The following is a 15,829-nucleotide window of genomic DNA, read 5'->3' as shown; positions in this document are numbered from 1 at the left end:
TTAATTATACGATCATAAAGGTGCAAGTGACGAGCTGTTCTGTTATGCTGGTAAATGATCTCATTTTCAGTGTGGAGCTTCCTGATCTCTGTTTCAATCCAGTTTGCATACATTTATTTTTGTTAATCTGCATTTAAAGGGATAGCTCACACAAAATTTTAAATTCTGTCGCCATTTAATCACTCTCAAGTTGTTACAAACCTGTATACATTTCTTTGTTCTGATGAACACAAAAGAAGATATTTTGAGAAATGTAACCAAAGCAATAATAAGCCCCATTCACTTCCATAGTAGGAAAAAAGAAAACTATGGAAATGAATGGGGCTCACAAACATTTTTCTCAAAATATGTTTCTTTGTGTTCATCAGAACAAATACATTAATACAGATTTGAAACAACATCAGAGTGAGTAAAAGATGACAGAATCTTCATTTTGGGTGAACTATCCCTTTAAATTCCCTGTGTTAAAGAGCTGACACTTCTTGTTGCAATGACACACACGTCCTCACTATGGCACAACCCTTACTGTGCATTCACACCAGACGCGGTAGAGGCGGTAAGCGCAAGTGATTTACATGTTAAGTCAAATCCAAAGACGCGAATAGGCTGGCACGGATGGCGCAAATTGAAAGTTGCCACGGGAAATGCGAGAGTTGAAAAATCTGAATTTTGGCGGAAAATTGCGCCGTGTTAACCAATCAGGAGCTTGCTTTAGTAGTGACGTGATTACAGGTAGCCAGCGGAGTCGCAGAGGCCGCTCCCATGATGCAAATTTCCACGTAAATGTCTCGGATGACTAGAATTTCACATGAGGCTTTCTCGCCCAAATTAAGCGAGTAAACTCAAATGTTCAAGCAAATAGCACATTATTGCCGAGATGCAGTTTATAGCAAAAACAAACTTACCAACTGATTTTCCTGGATAGAGTTTAAGTTTGGGATATCCTGGAACATTATCTTCATTCTTAGCCCTTAACGTCTCCAGCTCATGTTTGACAATATACTGACACTCCGCAACACTGAGAAACCCATCGCCATCTCCTAAATACACAGACCCACCATAAAACATTACATCTGATCGCATCTGTGTTCGATACCATATTTCATTCATTTTAAATAAAATATGCCCTGCATGAGAAATCTCTTTACAACAAGCCAATTTAAAAATCTAAAGAAGTTCACAAAAAAAACATGACTCTGGATATTTCTGATGTTCTCTTACAACTGATCCTCACCTTCAAAGTCTTTGAAGCTTTCTCTGTTGGCATAGGTGAATCCTCGCATTGTCCCATCTTGAAACTCTTTAAACATCCCTACCTCTTCAGCTCCAACTAAGAGCCTTTGTAATGTGGATCCCACCAACATGATGTTCGGGTTGGGCTTCTGACCATCTTGAACTGGAAGTATCAGTTGCTCCACCAACAACTCCGCTCCTGTAAGAGGAATCACAGTGTTGGAAACATTTTGCCAGCTCAAATTTCTGATAAATATTAAACAAGCATATAACTGACAATACAAAACTGCGCTTTCCTGAACTATGTTCTCTAAAGGGGATCGCACACCGGAAGCGCAGCTCAGCGCCGTGCCCCTAAAAATCAAACACATCGTTTCCTATGAGTTTACCCACACCGGCGCCGCCAGGTGGCGCCTGTCCGCGCCGCCCAGCTTTGACTCAGGAAGTTATTCAAATCCCTTTCGCACCACTCACATAGTTTAACATTAAATAACATTATATTTGTCCCAAATCAATAACGGTTAACATTGGCTGCTAACGTATATTTTGCATTTTGAAGTAGACGCTATCTGACGAAGCTCGCACTATTTAAAGGCGTTCTAAGCGAATCTGCGAGACGTTAGTTTTTGTTGACGTTTGAATTGTTTTCAAACAGACGGAGCGTAGTTAACTCCTTCCCCTCCCCCTCCCCTCCCTTCCGTGCTTTCATGAATGCGCCCAACCCCCACCCCCAAATCCTTCTTGTCGTTTATTGGCTGGAATACTTTGTTATGGTTTCTGTTTGTAGGTTTGGCCACTGTGTTGTTATTGCCGTTTGTGAAGCCTGGGCTGTCTAAAGAGATCGTGTTTTTTTACAGTTTGATCAGCGGACAGGCAGCAAGCAGATAGTGAGGAGATGTTTGCTGTATGTAACAAAAAATGTTTTATGGTCTAAAACGCGTCAATTCGCTTAGAGCACCTTTAATGTGCACTTCCGGTTTAAGATACCTCCGAGTTGTCCTAGACGCGAGTTGGAAACTTAAGGAATTAAAGGAGTTATTTGTAAAATTTTGGTAATTTTAACAAACTGCATCACATGCAAACATTAGATTTCTCAATAGCTAACTCGTCTTCATCCGTGTGCCACAATTCCCATATATTCCTGTGTAATTTCCATGGAAAGTTTCGAATTTTGCAACCCTACTCCCAAATAAAGTCAAGTAACACAAGTTGCGCAATTTAAGAATTACTGTTCGTAAATAATTGCATTAGCAGCAAAAGGTATTGGAAAAATAAACTAATGAAAAATCACTTTGGACATTAGTAAGTTATCCCTACAAGAAATACGTGGGATATCTAAAAGCTTGAAACATTTATACGAGAATTTTAGGGATACAAGAATGAATGTCAAATACAGATGCAGAAAGCAAGATATTTCACAAAACATTTTGTTTCTGTCAAGCTCTATCCACTGATGTATCATGCGTGGGGTCTCACCTCCATTTTGTTGTTTGTCTCTGATTCTGTTTAGAAACCAAGTGATGGCCTCTGTTTTCGTGTCATCAGCCAGCTCAAGGACCACCAGAGGGGTGAACGAAACATCACTGTCAGAAAACGACAAGCCGCTTTGCATTTTTCCTGATCCCTGTGTAACACAAGGGCCAAAACCTGTATAAAACATATCACTGTCTTCAGGCATCACATTCATAAACAGTGGCATTTTCCTTAAGAACTGATAAAACAGCTCCAGTACCACCCATTTCCTCTTCTGAGATTCAAATTCTTATGTGTATTCATAACTGCTTATAAAAAGTAAAACATGTTTATAAAATTTATGTAAATGTACCGGTAGTATAAATATAAAAAATGCTAAATGTTTTATCAAGTAAATGTATTAATTTCCATAAAATGTACAGTAAATCTCAATAAATCATGCCACGTACACATGTAAAAATGCTTTAAGAGGTAATTTAAAAACGTGTTTAAAACTACATTCCCAAAAGTCCTTTGGGTCATATATTTAATAAACTGAGTATTTAATAATATTGAATACGAGCTAAATAAAACAAATCATGTGAATAAGCATCCTGCAACATTATATTACAGTAATGTGCTACTTCTGCAAACCTGAAAAGTAACATTACATGATAAGGTGTGGTAAAGTCATGACAAACACTGGTCACATCTTGTTTAAACCAGAAAAGGCTGTGATATATGTCTTTAAAACACAACATTTGATACTTATTACAATAAATATGTAAACATTTACGGTAAACGGGGTTTGACAAGAGTCTGACTGACAGACCATTGGGCGGAGCTAGGCACGCATGCCCAACAAGAAAACATACAAATGACACGCTACATAATCCTAGTTACATCTATACGAATAAATAACCAACGAATAGCACTCGTGCTGTCCCTCTGCAATGGCTAAATGTTTGTAAAACAACATATGAATGGTTAATGCCGTGTTTCAGGCCTGTAACCCCCATTGACAGACAGAATGCATACTCACAGTCGATCAGCTGTCCGGGAAGTGAACGAAACGTCAGCCTGGCACTTCAGATATCCATTTAAACCAGCTGATTTAAACACATCGGCTAAATTTATATTCACTTCAAGTGTTGAAGACAGAGGGGTACAAAGTTATGGCTCGACTTGAGCTCCTCCTTCACGTCATCCCATGGCATCTTACGCACAGACGCCACTGGCACATGCCACTACGTTTTGTGGCACTTCCTGTTTCCATTGGCTCGTACCAGTGGCTCGTCGAGTGGCACTTCCGGTGTCTAGTGGCTCATGCCACTCCGTTTAGTGGTTTGTCGAGTGGCACTTCCGGTGTCCAGTGGCTCATGCCACTTTTTAGTGGCTGGTCGAGTGGCACTTCCGATGTCCATTGGCTCATACCACTCCGTTTAGTGGCTCGTCCACTGACACAGGTCAGTAAAGCTTAGATCTGTTGGATTGAGGTATGTGGCACTGATAGTCACGATCGATCATTACAGCTCCTTGCGTAACTTACGCATGCTGCTGCTATATGTTCATTTAATTGTGACACAATGATTTTGTGTGTCCCTTTTTACTCTGGTGTTTCAGGTAACCGAATGCGTAAAATGAATAGATAGCTAAATGATCGTTCAAGGGATTGTATCACAATATTTAAATGTTTAAAATGGAAATGCATAATATTTTGAGTGTTTTAATTTAACAGTATTTGTCTGAGTATTTATATTATATTTTTATATATCTAATTAGTAAATCTTTTTTAAAAATCTAGTAATTTAAGTGAGTCTACTAGACGTACTGAGACATTTCACCACACCCTTTGGTTTGCAGATGATAGCATTTAGGTGAGAACGAAAAGCACTTCTTTCTTTCTTTCTTTCTTTCTTTCTTTCTTTCTTTCTTTCTTTCTTTCTTTCTTTAATTTACATTTCAAGGGTCACATGATTTACACTATATGAAAGCTATATAATAATCATAATACGAACAACACCAACGCAGTAATGAAAGTTGCAATTGTGGGAGATAAAGCCACAACTGATAAAAATCGTAAGTTAAAAAAACTAAAATTAAAAAAACTGACCCCTTCTTAAAACATACTGTAGGCAACATTTAGATCCATTGAAATGCATAAAATAAAGGAAAAAACTGTGTTTGATTTAATCATTTGTATAGTGTTTCTTGCGGAGCTAGTTAAAAATCCTTTTTGCTACTTTGAAATAATTCAACAATTATCGGCGTGCATGTGTGTAAATGCGGTACTTTGCAGAAAAAAATATTATAAAATATTTTTATCATAATATTCTGCGAGATTCTTATAAATGACACTTTTAATTAAATAGCCTACAATTGGTACTGGTTACATAAAAAACATGCCACTCACAGACTACATTTTCACAATTAATACATTTAGAAAAATAATATTAAAAACTAACAGTATACTGTATATAGCTCAGACAAATGCTGTGCTTTATAAAATATATAAAATATTTGCCTTCCCATTTTAAATATTTACATTAATACTTAAATTATGAATTATGATCATACAATCCCTTGTTGAACGAGCATCGAGATGTCCTATTTAGCTCTTCATTTTACGCATTCGGTTACTGAAACAACAGGCAGTCAAAAAGGACACACAAAATCATTGTGTCACAATTAAGTGAATATATAGCAGCAGCACGCGTTACTCTCGGATCTGTTATGATCGATCGGTGCATCAGTGCCTCAACAGACCTAAGTTTTATTGACCTGTATCAGTAGACAAGCCACTAAACTAAACGCTGTGGTAATGGCCACTGGACACAGGAAGTGCCACTCGACGAGCCACTGATACGAGCCAATGGAAACCGGAAGTAACACAAAACGTAGTTGCACATGCCACTGGCTTCTGTGCGTAAAATGCCATGCCACTTAATGTTAAACCCCCTTCTCAAGTACCGCGGGAGCGATTAAAAACTGTGATTTCCGCGGTTTTTTGACGTCATAATGTTTATCTGCGCAGCGTCGCATAAAGGACAGCACACCTTTGATCACCCCCACCCGCTGCAAAAATCCACAGTTCTGAGATATGCATCTGTGAATCAAGAATGATTTATTCATACCGGTATTTACAGACATTAAACGAAATCGCCCACAATGAATCAGTGAACATGCCATTATGTTTAAATACTTGTTTTAAACCAGCAAAACTGACAGAAAATATATAAATAACAGATACACGCGTACAGTAAAAATGACTAATAAATAAACGGCATTAAAATAGCTAGGGTGTCTCGATCTGGGGTTCATGGATGACGTTAAGTCACGTGTTCTGATGCTTGAATCAACGTCGACCCGGATCTTTTCAATGAATCAGTCTGGATAGATTCGCCCTATGCTACGACGTAGACCTTACAGATTTGATTCGCGAATCGGTGTAAACGAATCGGACATACTGACACGTTGAATCAGTCGAATGTCAAAGAAGAACAACAGAAAGTGTGTGGTGGTGGAGTCATGGCAGATCAGGCAGTGTTAGCGGACACGGGGTAAGGGTCACCCTTTAAACAAACTTTTGACTAACTTACAACCCCCCCCCCCCAGCATTATTATTAACAAGGTGCAGTGTGTTAATTGTTTGTTCTGTTTACGCGAGTTGTATTGACGTAAACTGTACGCCGTAAGTGAACTGTTTGTTTACAAGTAACGATCAGAAAAACCTAACATTATGTTATTACCCTGTGTTTTATGTTACTTTTAAATAATGCTTACAATCGCAATACAATACAACACTAACGACACGTGCACCTGTCAAATCTCCCTAGTCCCCAACTTATCACATAGTTAGTAGCCTAATAAAACTTGAATAGACTGTAATACAAAAGTAATCTAACTCGTGATGATTCACTGTGTGTTTGATTCTTTTGACTTTAGACTGACACAGCGTGTACTGATGTTTCTCGGTATTCATAGTCTCTTCTTCAATGTTTTCAGTTTCTTGGACAAGACAGTGAGGTAATCTGTGTCCAACAGTGTTTAACAGACTACTAACTGCAGCTAACTAACTCATATATGCTGCTTGAATTTAACATTTTTCATCCATATGTCTAACTCTATGTATAGTTAGTAGTTGTCATATTTATACATATGGGCATTGAGCAATGTGATGTAAAGTGTTACCTTGTAGGAGTACAGTACAGTAGATGCTAATGAACAAGGACTTGAAGCCACAAAATTTAAATTTTGGTTTTGTGGGATCTGTAAAGTTGACCATGTGTAACCGATGTATTACTTGTCACTGGGTTAGAAGAACATTTGCCTTTTTAATGTTTCTTTGTTCAGTTTGATCATTGTTTTGGTGGTCAGTTTTTGTTGTTGTTTGTTATTGTTTGTCTTTTACGCTTCCCATGGTTTCCTCCAAGCTGCCTGTCATCTGCTGTACATTACTGAAAACAAACTTGAGAGACCCTCACTCTTGGTTGTGTTGTAGATCATGGTGGATAACCAATTGGCTGCCATCCTGGTGCCCAACATCTCAAAGTCAACTGAAGGAGGCAGAGGAGAGGATGCTACAGCGTGAGTAACCACCATTGTGTTTCGGTCTTGTCAATTTACAGTGTCCAGTAGGGCTTAGGATTGCGACCAATTTGACAATTCATATCGATTCTTATTCATAAGGTTTTGATTTAATATTTTATTAAAAATGTTAGTTTTGCAGAGACATTGAATCTGTATTAACATATAAATGCTGGAAACTTAAACCCTCCCACTTAGCTATATCACTGAAATACACATTTAGATTAATAACAGGCACACACAATTGTTTAATGATTTTTAATTTTTACTTTGAGTAACAAACATTGTAACAAGAAATCATAAATATGCACATACAAGAGGCACAAACTAAACAATGCATACTACTGTAAAAAAAATAACATTGTAAACTTGCAACAGTGAAATTTATTAACTACTTTAAACATTAAAAAAAACGCTAACACTTTAAACTAAGGTTGTATTAGTAAACATTATTAAATGCATTAACTAACATGAACGAATAATGAACAATATAGTTTTAATTCTTGTTAATGTAATGTTAATATCAATGTTAGTTCATGGTGCACTCCGCTTCACGTCGGGTCCTGATCACACTGTCGGGGCTTATTTCCCGATAACTACCGGCTGCCTCTACATTATCCCGCTTATTACACGGCTACTTGTCACATAAGAAAAAAACCGGACATGAATATGAATTTGAAACATTTTATTGGCATATTTGTTTTAAATTAACATTTTTATCCTTCCGCGAAACTTTGCACAGATGCATAAAATGATCGTAATACCTTATTAAGATACTCTGCTTCATACTTGTCTGTCTCCATTTTTTCTCTTGTAGCCAGTCTTTGAGAAGTTTTAATGCCCATTCTGTATTTTTTTGTGTGTTGGCTTCGTAGCTGTCATGCTCTATTTTGTCAAGTTCAGTCTCAGTAGCTGTCTGTGTCTTGTCGTGGTTGTCCAGTGTTTGTCACAAGATGGCGCCAAACAGTAATCTTTATTGATCTTTATTGGCGCGGAGCGATTTTACTCGTACAAGTAGTACCGGCTATGCGTTATTACTTTGGAGCGGTTATTATTTGAAAAGAACGAACCTGCAAATGTCTCAACTGACCAATCAGAATCAAGCATTCCAGAGAGCCGTGTAATAATTAATGATAACATTTACAGCGCTTGATTTTATAAATGAATTAGTAAATCCCAAACTTAACATAAGCTAAGATTAATAAATGCTGTAGAAGTATTGTTAATTGTTAGCTAAAACATTAACTAATGGTTAACAAATACAACCTTATTGCAATGTGTTACCATAAATCTGTTTCCAAAATTAATATGTTCAAAGCAGACCCCTTAAGCCATTGTGTGGACATTGTATGTACAAAAAATATTGCCAACCTCATCTTTCGACATTTTTAGGAAGAGATGCAAAGTACAGCTAATATTCACATGTGCCATGAAATAGATTTTAATACTTGAGGTTAGAAATGAGCCTTTGCTAAATAATTTGGGATGATATTTGTTAATCTGTGTAATTATCAAGCCTACATTATTTTAGGTTTTGAATTTATATGTACTCTTACTGTAAAACATAGTTTATAAGTGTTATGATAAGTAAGCTGAGTGTATTTTAAACTCAATACAGTACATGAAGTTACTGAAACAGAGTCACACTTTGTAGCTGCCTCTGTAAATAATGAATGAGGTTTTTACAAAACAACATTTTAAGTAATAAGTTTAAGTCAAATGTTAGTGGTGATATTGTGCATGATTCATTAGTGTTATATTAAAAAGTCTGTGTATTCTTTTAATCACAATGTCATAATTTATTCTACCTCTAAGTTTAAGTTCATTTTTGGCAGAAGTTACATAGCTTGTGTTGTTGGCCAACTGCTTAATGCAAACTAAATAATACCTTCACAAAGCTGTATTAAGGCATTATTTTAAGTGACTGTAGTGGGCAATGAAACCTCTGTGTAACCTTATCAATAGATAATACATTAATTTAATACTGGTTGATAATTATGTACTATATGTTACAGCAATAAATAACAATACGATCAAGAAAGTGTCAAAATATTCAGAAGCAGATGCTGAAGTTGATGCTTATTGTTTCTCAATGGGAACAATTGACCACACTTCACTAAAATCTTGCATTCAGCTCTTACTCCATTTGGGTTTTAAACAGACACTAAAAGTCTCTGCTAAAAGTAATTTCTAATGGCTAAAATCCTGCCCTACACTTTATTTTATGTACAGTAATTTTTTTCACTTTGAAATAAGTAACATTACTTAAGTTAAATGACTGTCAGTCCACAATGTATATTAAACGGGCACCTATTACGCAAAATCCACTTTTACAAGATATTTAGACATAAATGTATATTTCAATAAAAAACAGTCACCAACTCCTTTTTTTAATCCCCATTAAACCAAAGCAGTCTCATTAGTTATGCAGTTTTGATTATCTTGTTAATGTGACCTCACAATGATAAAGTCCCGCCCATGGCCAGTGACTTACTGTGCGTTCACAAAAGAATTTGTCAACTCCCGCGAATCACGTGTTACGCACCTCAACCGTATTCATGGCCTGATAATAATCTTGACATAGATTATTACTGTATCAAGATAATGGAGAAACCTTTCTTTCTTTCTCTTTACATTTAATTCCTGTCAGACATCAGAAGCAAGTTCTTCAAACAGTTCGTCAACATATCTGACAACAACATGTTGTGGACATTGGTGTTTAAGGGGCCCATGGAAAGTAAAACGCCTCTTGTGCTGCTGCATGGATTTGGTGGAGGTGTGGGACTTTGGGCCTTGAACCTGGACTCTCTCTCTCAGCAAAGGCCTGTTTATGCTCTTGACCTGCTGGGTTTTGGCCAAAGCAGCAGACCTCACTTCAACACGGATGCCCGGGAGGCTGAGCTCCAGTTTGTGGAGTCTATTGAACAGTGGAGGGAGAAACTGGGCCTGGAGAGCATGATTTTACTGGGCCATAACCTGGGAGGATATCTTGCTTGCTCCTATGCAATTTCATACCCTACCAGGTGTGTAAATGAAGAAAATAGAAATAATTCAAGCTTCAGTCAATTACAGTAAAATATAATACATTCGTATGTAATTTGCACATGGACTGCAGCAAAGTTATCTCATTGCTTATTTTCTAGGGTAAAGCACTTGATTCTGGTGGAACCATGGGGGTTTCCAGAGCGCCCTGAACCCGGAGACCAAGACAGACCCATTCCTGTGTGGATCAAAGCTTTGGGGGTAATGCTGACCCCATTCAACCCCCTTGCCGGTCTCCGGCTGGCTGGACCTTTAGGTAAGATTTACCCCAGTCTGGGAGCCTGAATAAAATAATACAAGTATTACAGTGAGCAGTTCAAATGATAACTTACGATTTAAAGGTCCACTGTGTAGATTTACGCATCAGATTACCTTTCACAATTTAGATTGAACAACAATTCTGGTTATTTTACCATTTATGATAATATGTCATCGTAACTAACATAACATTACTTATGTGTAACCAAACCTTGTAAAAATATGGTAAAAATTTGAGGAGTTATGATTATTGTAGTTGGGGATAAAACCTTCCTCAATAGAAATAAATGCAGGGGGGGCGCATTGGGGACCCATCCAAGATGGTTGCCGCTCTGATACGTCAGCTACAATAGGTCAATCTATGAGGCGTCTACATATATAATGTCTATGGCTCACCCCAAACATGTCATCGTCTGAGACAATGTAGTGAAAAAACGTGCACGATAGAGCAGTTTGTCGGTTTAGGGTTACTGTAGAAACATGGTGGCTGGAAATGGCGACTTCCATGTAAGGAGACACGCGGTATATGTAGAGAAAAACTGCTCATTCTAAGGAAATAAAAGACGAGTTTTTCCGGCAACCCTGCATTTCCGCTATTATCCAGGTGGTGCTCTTCCCTAACTTATTAAATCCGGAAGTATTCCCTTAGGGCAGACAGTTCAAACTCCATGTATGTTTTGAGGATCGAAATCCTTCACAAAAACGCAATTATCTTTTTATCTCATAAAAGTTTTGTATTTTTGAAGAAACCTTCCCATATTTGAGAGGTTATAAAGAGAACAAATAAAGGAAGGATGAAGGATTACATCTTTAAAAAAAAAACATTTTCTGGTAGGGATTAAACTTGTGAAAAAAATGCTGGTGCTGGCTGGCAACTTTTAAAAAAAAACACTGTCGGGAAAAGAGTTAATACGTGCTTATGTATCATAAATGAAAACCACCACTACTTGTATAGCTCAATGGTAGAACACTGCATTAGCAGCGCACATGGTCATTGGGTTCGAACCCAGGGAACACACATTAAAATGTATACCTTGTTATGCACTGTAGGTCACTTCGGGTACTGGTTTCAGAGTGTTAAATTGCACTTTAATACCCAGAAATCCTGTGGCATAGTTACAGTAGATCTAAAATAGATGTAATCAGATATAAGTCACAGAGACATCAATGGAGAATGGATGATAGGATGAAACATTTATAGGTGATTCATCATTTTTTGGATAGATGTGTTTTTTTTTATATGCGTGTTCATGTTGCCCTGCAGGTCCCACACTTGTGCACACTCTGAGACCGGACTTCAGAAAGAAATTTGCCGCTGTGTTTAATGACAGTACAGTCACTGACTATATCTACCATCTGAATGTTCAAAGCCCAAGGTATCAAGTCTTCCTCTCTCTCTCTCTCTCTCTCTCTCTCTCTCTCTCTCTCTCTCTCTCTCTCTGTCTCTATGTATGTGTCCAACATTGTGAATTATGTCGTACAGTATATATAAACTCGCTCTCGTAACTGTCTACTAACTGCTTATTATTATTATTATGATCATGTTTTAGTGGTGAAACAGCCTTTAAAAACATGACCATTCCGTATGGCTGGGCAAAGAGGCCTATGCTGCAGAGAATTGGCCTGATTCACAGCGACATCCCCATTACTGTGATCTATGGCTCACGCTCCAGCATAGATGGCCACTCCGGCAATTCAATCAAAGAAATGAGGCCAAACTCCCATGTAGAGATCATTGTGAGTTTTCCATTCACCGCTCACAACACACTGACACTCATTCACACATGGCTTCCTATAGACATTTTATATTGCCTCAAAGGGATATTTTCTCCAAAATTAAAATTCTATTATCTTTTATGCACATGCATGACTTCCTTATGCCACATAAGAAGATATATATCCTGTGCAATCTTATGCATATAATGAAAGGGTACAGACACTGTCCAGCAATTTCAATTTTTATGTATTCCTTAAAGAGCACCTATTATCTGATTCACAATTTTACATTTCCTTTGGTATGTAAGTTTGCAATAGTACATGTTAACGGTATGCAAAAGGTACAAACCCCAAAGTGGTAAACGATGACGTGAGTTATCGTCTCCAACGTAAATTTCTTTTCTTGGACTACAGCGAACACAAAGATTGTAGGCAACAGTTTACTTTCTCTGTTCTACTCGCAAAGTCGCGCTGTCAAAGTTTATCAATCAGCTTGGTCATCTGCATTTTCTGGTTCAGATTCGGCTTGTATTGATAAGGTAGTAAAGACGATATTATTTCCTGTCAGTATTGCTTTGGAAGCTAATCTTCCAAACACGCTAAGGAGCGTCAGATTTATGGCTGACGTCAAAGGTATTCTGGCCAGTCACAAAGTACTGGTAAGATGGCCAATCAGAGGACACAGCGCTTTTTAGAAAAATGTAACTTTGTATACAATCAACGGGTCTCAGGGAGGAAGGGCATAGCAAAGTAACAATAATGTACCGTATGTGGAAAATAATGTGTTTTTTAACCATAAACCACGCAAACTTATTGTATTACACCAAATATACAAACTACGTTTTTTTTTTTAGCAATGTAATATGTGCTCTTTAAATAAAGCTGTCACATATTCATATTTCAAAACCTTTTAGCAGTAATAATGATGCAGTAACAGTAATTTATTAATTTGTGACAAGAGTATGCTTCAAACCTCACAGCAAACCAACACAAACCTCAGTTTTTTGATAATTTTATTTATTAAAAATAATACTACTTGAATTTTTACTTCTTACAAATAAATGTAAACTGCTATAAACAAAATTATATTTTCACCTCCAGACACTTCCGTAAAAAAAACGTTAAAGTGTCTTCTTTAAAGCAAGACCAACATTAGGCTTCTAGACCAAAAAAATGCCAGAGTCATAATAACTTAAAGGTGTACATCACCTTTTCACCCCCCCACTGCGCCAGTTAAAGGTTTAAAGTAATATTTGTAATTCATCGCCATAAAAACTGAATTTAATTTGCTCTGCTGTAGTATAATTTTGAGGGCTTGTTATGTAATCAGGCTATATGAGTCGAATAAAAATGACAACCATATGATGATTCAACTAAAATTGTTTACTTACAATAGTACTCTTAGTTAATGTCCCTGTACTTTAAACGTATGTAAACTAATTTTTTTATGTTGTTTTAGGCCATTCGAGGTGCAGGACACTATTTGTATGCAGACCAGCCAGAGGATTTCAACCAGAAGGTACTTCATATCTGTGAAACACTAAACTGAAGTCCTTACTTTTTGGAACTATGTCAAGTCAAACGTGGCATTGTACAGACGTTCAGTATATCTACATATCAGGGAAACTTTATGATGCCAGTATCAGCTCGACAGGATCATCTCTATTGCATCACGAATTCAAGCTAAACTGGATTTGGAAACCTGATGTTTGTTTTGCACCACTACTAAAAATGGAAAACATATTTTTATATGTGACATATAATTTTGAATACAAGAACCATATGTTTATTTCTAAAATATTGTTTGCCTTAGGTTGTAATTACGTATACGCACATACACACACATAATATTACAATGGGATAAAACTGGATAATATTTATTTGTGGCACTGAGCTTTATCATATACTAGCTTTATTTAAATACAGTTCAAAGAATGGACAATATATTTGAGATTAGGAGTATGAAAGTTTCATTTCAATCATTGATTTCAATATTGGACATGACTTTACTCAGTCAATATTAAAGATATCAAGGCTGATAAAATGTACCTTATATTATGAAGGATGATCTGTTAAAAAAAACAACCACAGTAAATCACAAATTACTTTGTGACTGGGTCACATATAATTCAGAGCTATTACAGATGTTAGTTAACTTAAATTAATTTAAATGTCAGGCACAATTAAATGTGATCATAAAATCAGTCATTTTAATATTTTCATAGATTTTTCATAGATTTTAAATTGCATATTTTATTGTTTATAAATTGTAATTGTAACAGCATTGATTGTGTTTTTTTCTACCTCATGCAATTGGTATATATATTTTTTGAGTGATTAATATCAGGAGCGAGGCAGATAAAATATGTACCTTACATGTATTATAGCAGTTTGTTACTTTAAAGGGGACATATCATGAAAATCTGACTTTTTTTCATGTTTAAGTGCTATAATTGGGTCCCCAGTGCTTCTATTAACCTAGAAAATATAAAAAAAGATTGACCCAGTAACTTAGTTTTGGTAAACCATTTTCTGCAAGCATGTGAAGAAATAGGTCATTGAAATTTATCTCCCCTTGTGATGTCAGAAGGGGATAATACCGCCCATTAATCTGCACTATCCAACCACAGCACTGCCATTTAGTGCAGATATCAGCTCATTTGCATTTAATAGGACGCACCCAAAAACGACACATTTTTGCTCACACCTACAAAGTGGTAATTTAAACATGTTATAATAAATGATCTATATTTTATTTTGAGATAAAACTTTACATATGTACACTGGGGACACCAAACATTTATTTGACATCTTAAAAAGTCTTGTGAAATGTCCCCTTTAAACTGTATGGCAACGTTTGGTTTAGTGCCTGGAAATCTTTCTAGAAGCTGCAATATGAATATTTGTATCAATGTCGTCTGTGTGATTGCAAACTATATTGTCATGTTCACCTGCAGACTGTAGATACATTTCTCATTTTAAAGATTTTATTGAGCCTTTGGTCACAGTCTGCAGAGTGAATGCTACAATGTGCCATATATTAAAGTATTGCTATGGTAATTCTTATTAAGTGGCACAATTTCAAGATTATTAAACAGCGATTGCAATTCAGCACTAGGTTGATATTTCTCAAACAATCCTGGCTGGGGTTTGCTGTACGCAAAACCAAAAATATTAAACTTCTGTTCTGGTTAACACTTTACAATAAGGTTGTATGTGTTAACATTATTTAATGTGTCATGAATGATCAGAAACAGAACTCAGGCACAGACACGGATTAACACACTTAGATTTAACAAGAAAACAAAAAGGAGGATGATAAAACTAAGGATGAAAACATCAATGCTGTAGTATCAATAAATCAGTGCCTAGAAGCTAATAATTTGGTATCGATGTTATCTAAAAAAATATATCGATATCTTAATTATATTAATAGTACATAATAAGAAAGTGTTCCTGTGTGTTTAATGATACACATCGATTGGTCTGCCACTGTGCAGCGCGATTGACGTGCCCTTCAATACATACGTGCATACACTTC

The 15,829-nt window shown here is 36.6% G+C and overlaps 2 protein-coding genes across 8 annotated transcripts in view; one reads left to right on the top strand and one right to left on the bottom strand.

Moving 5' to 3' along the window:
• ano10a (anoctamin 10a) overlaps positions 1-3,915 on the bottom strand; it is a 31,348-nt gene extending 27,433 nt beyond the window's left edge. For 2 of the 4 annotated variants that reach the window (XM_065246215.2, XM_065246216.2), the window contains exons 1-4: positions 3,728-3,915; positions 2,710-2,857; positions 1,235-1,432; positions 906-1,040 (exon numbers count right to left, since the gene is read on the bottom strand). In XM_065246215.2, coding sequence (XP_065102287.2) covers positions 906-1,040; positions 1,235-1,432; positions 2,710-2,845 — 469 coding nt within the window. In that variant the 5' untranslated portion in view covers positions 2,846-2,857; positions 3,728-3,915. Of the gene's footprint in view, positions 1-905; positions 1,041-1,234; positions 1,433-2,709; positions 2,881-3,727 lie in introns of all 4 variants that reach the window. The other 2 variants (XM_073811668.1, XM_065246217.2) reach the window with 2 other exon arrangements.
• A 2,131-nt stretch (positions 3,916-6,046) lies between these two features.
• abhd5a (abhydrolase domain containing 5, lysophosphatidic acid acyltransferase a) lies at positions 6,047-15,516 on the top strand. 4 transcript variants are annotated; one of them, XM_065246208.2, is made up of 8 exons: positions 6,055-6,245; positions 6,631-6,711; positions 7,187-7,272; positions 9,923-10,295; positions 10,416-10,570; positions 11,837-11,948; positions 12,123-12,309; positions 13,748-15,516. In XM_065246208.2, the coding sequence occupies exons 1-8, from the start codon at positions 6,214-6,216 to the stop codon at positions 13,835-13,837; spliced, it is 1,116 nt and encodes a 371-aa protein (XP_065102280.1). In that variant the 5' UTR covers positions 6,055-6,213; the 3' UTR covers positions 13,838-15,516. The 4 variants fall into 4 exon arrangements, with proteins under 4 accessions (XP_073667768.1, XP_065102280.1, XP_065102281.1 ...); XM_065246209.2 differs by having other exon boundaries at positions 6,056-6,245; positions 6,691-6,711; XM_073811667.1 differs by lacking the exon at positions 12,123-12,309 and having other exon boundaries at positions 6,047-6,245.
• The last annotated feature ends 313 nt before the right edge of the window (positions 15,517-15,829 follow it).

The sequence above is a fragment of the Paramisgurnus dabryanus genome, chromosome 13, assembly GCF_030506205.2.
Source record: "Paramisgurnus dabryanus chromosome 13, PD_genome_1.1, whole genome shotgun sequence".
NCBI lineage: Eukaryota > Metazoa > Chordata > Actinopteri > Cypriniformes > Cobitidae > Paramisgurnus > Paramisgurnus dabryanus.
This window is presented reverse-complemented; position numbering and strand designations above follow the sequence as displayed.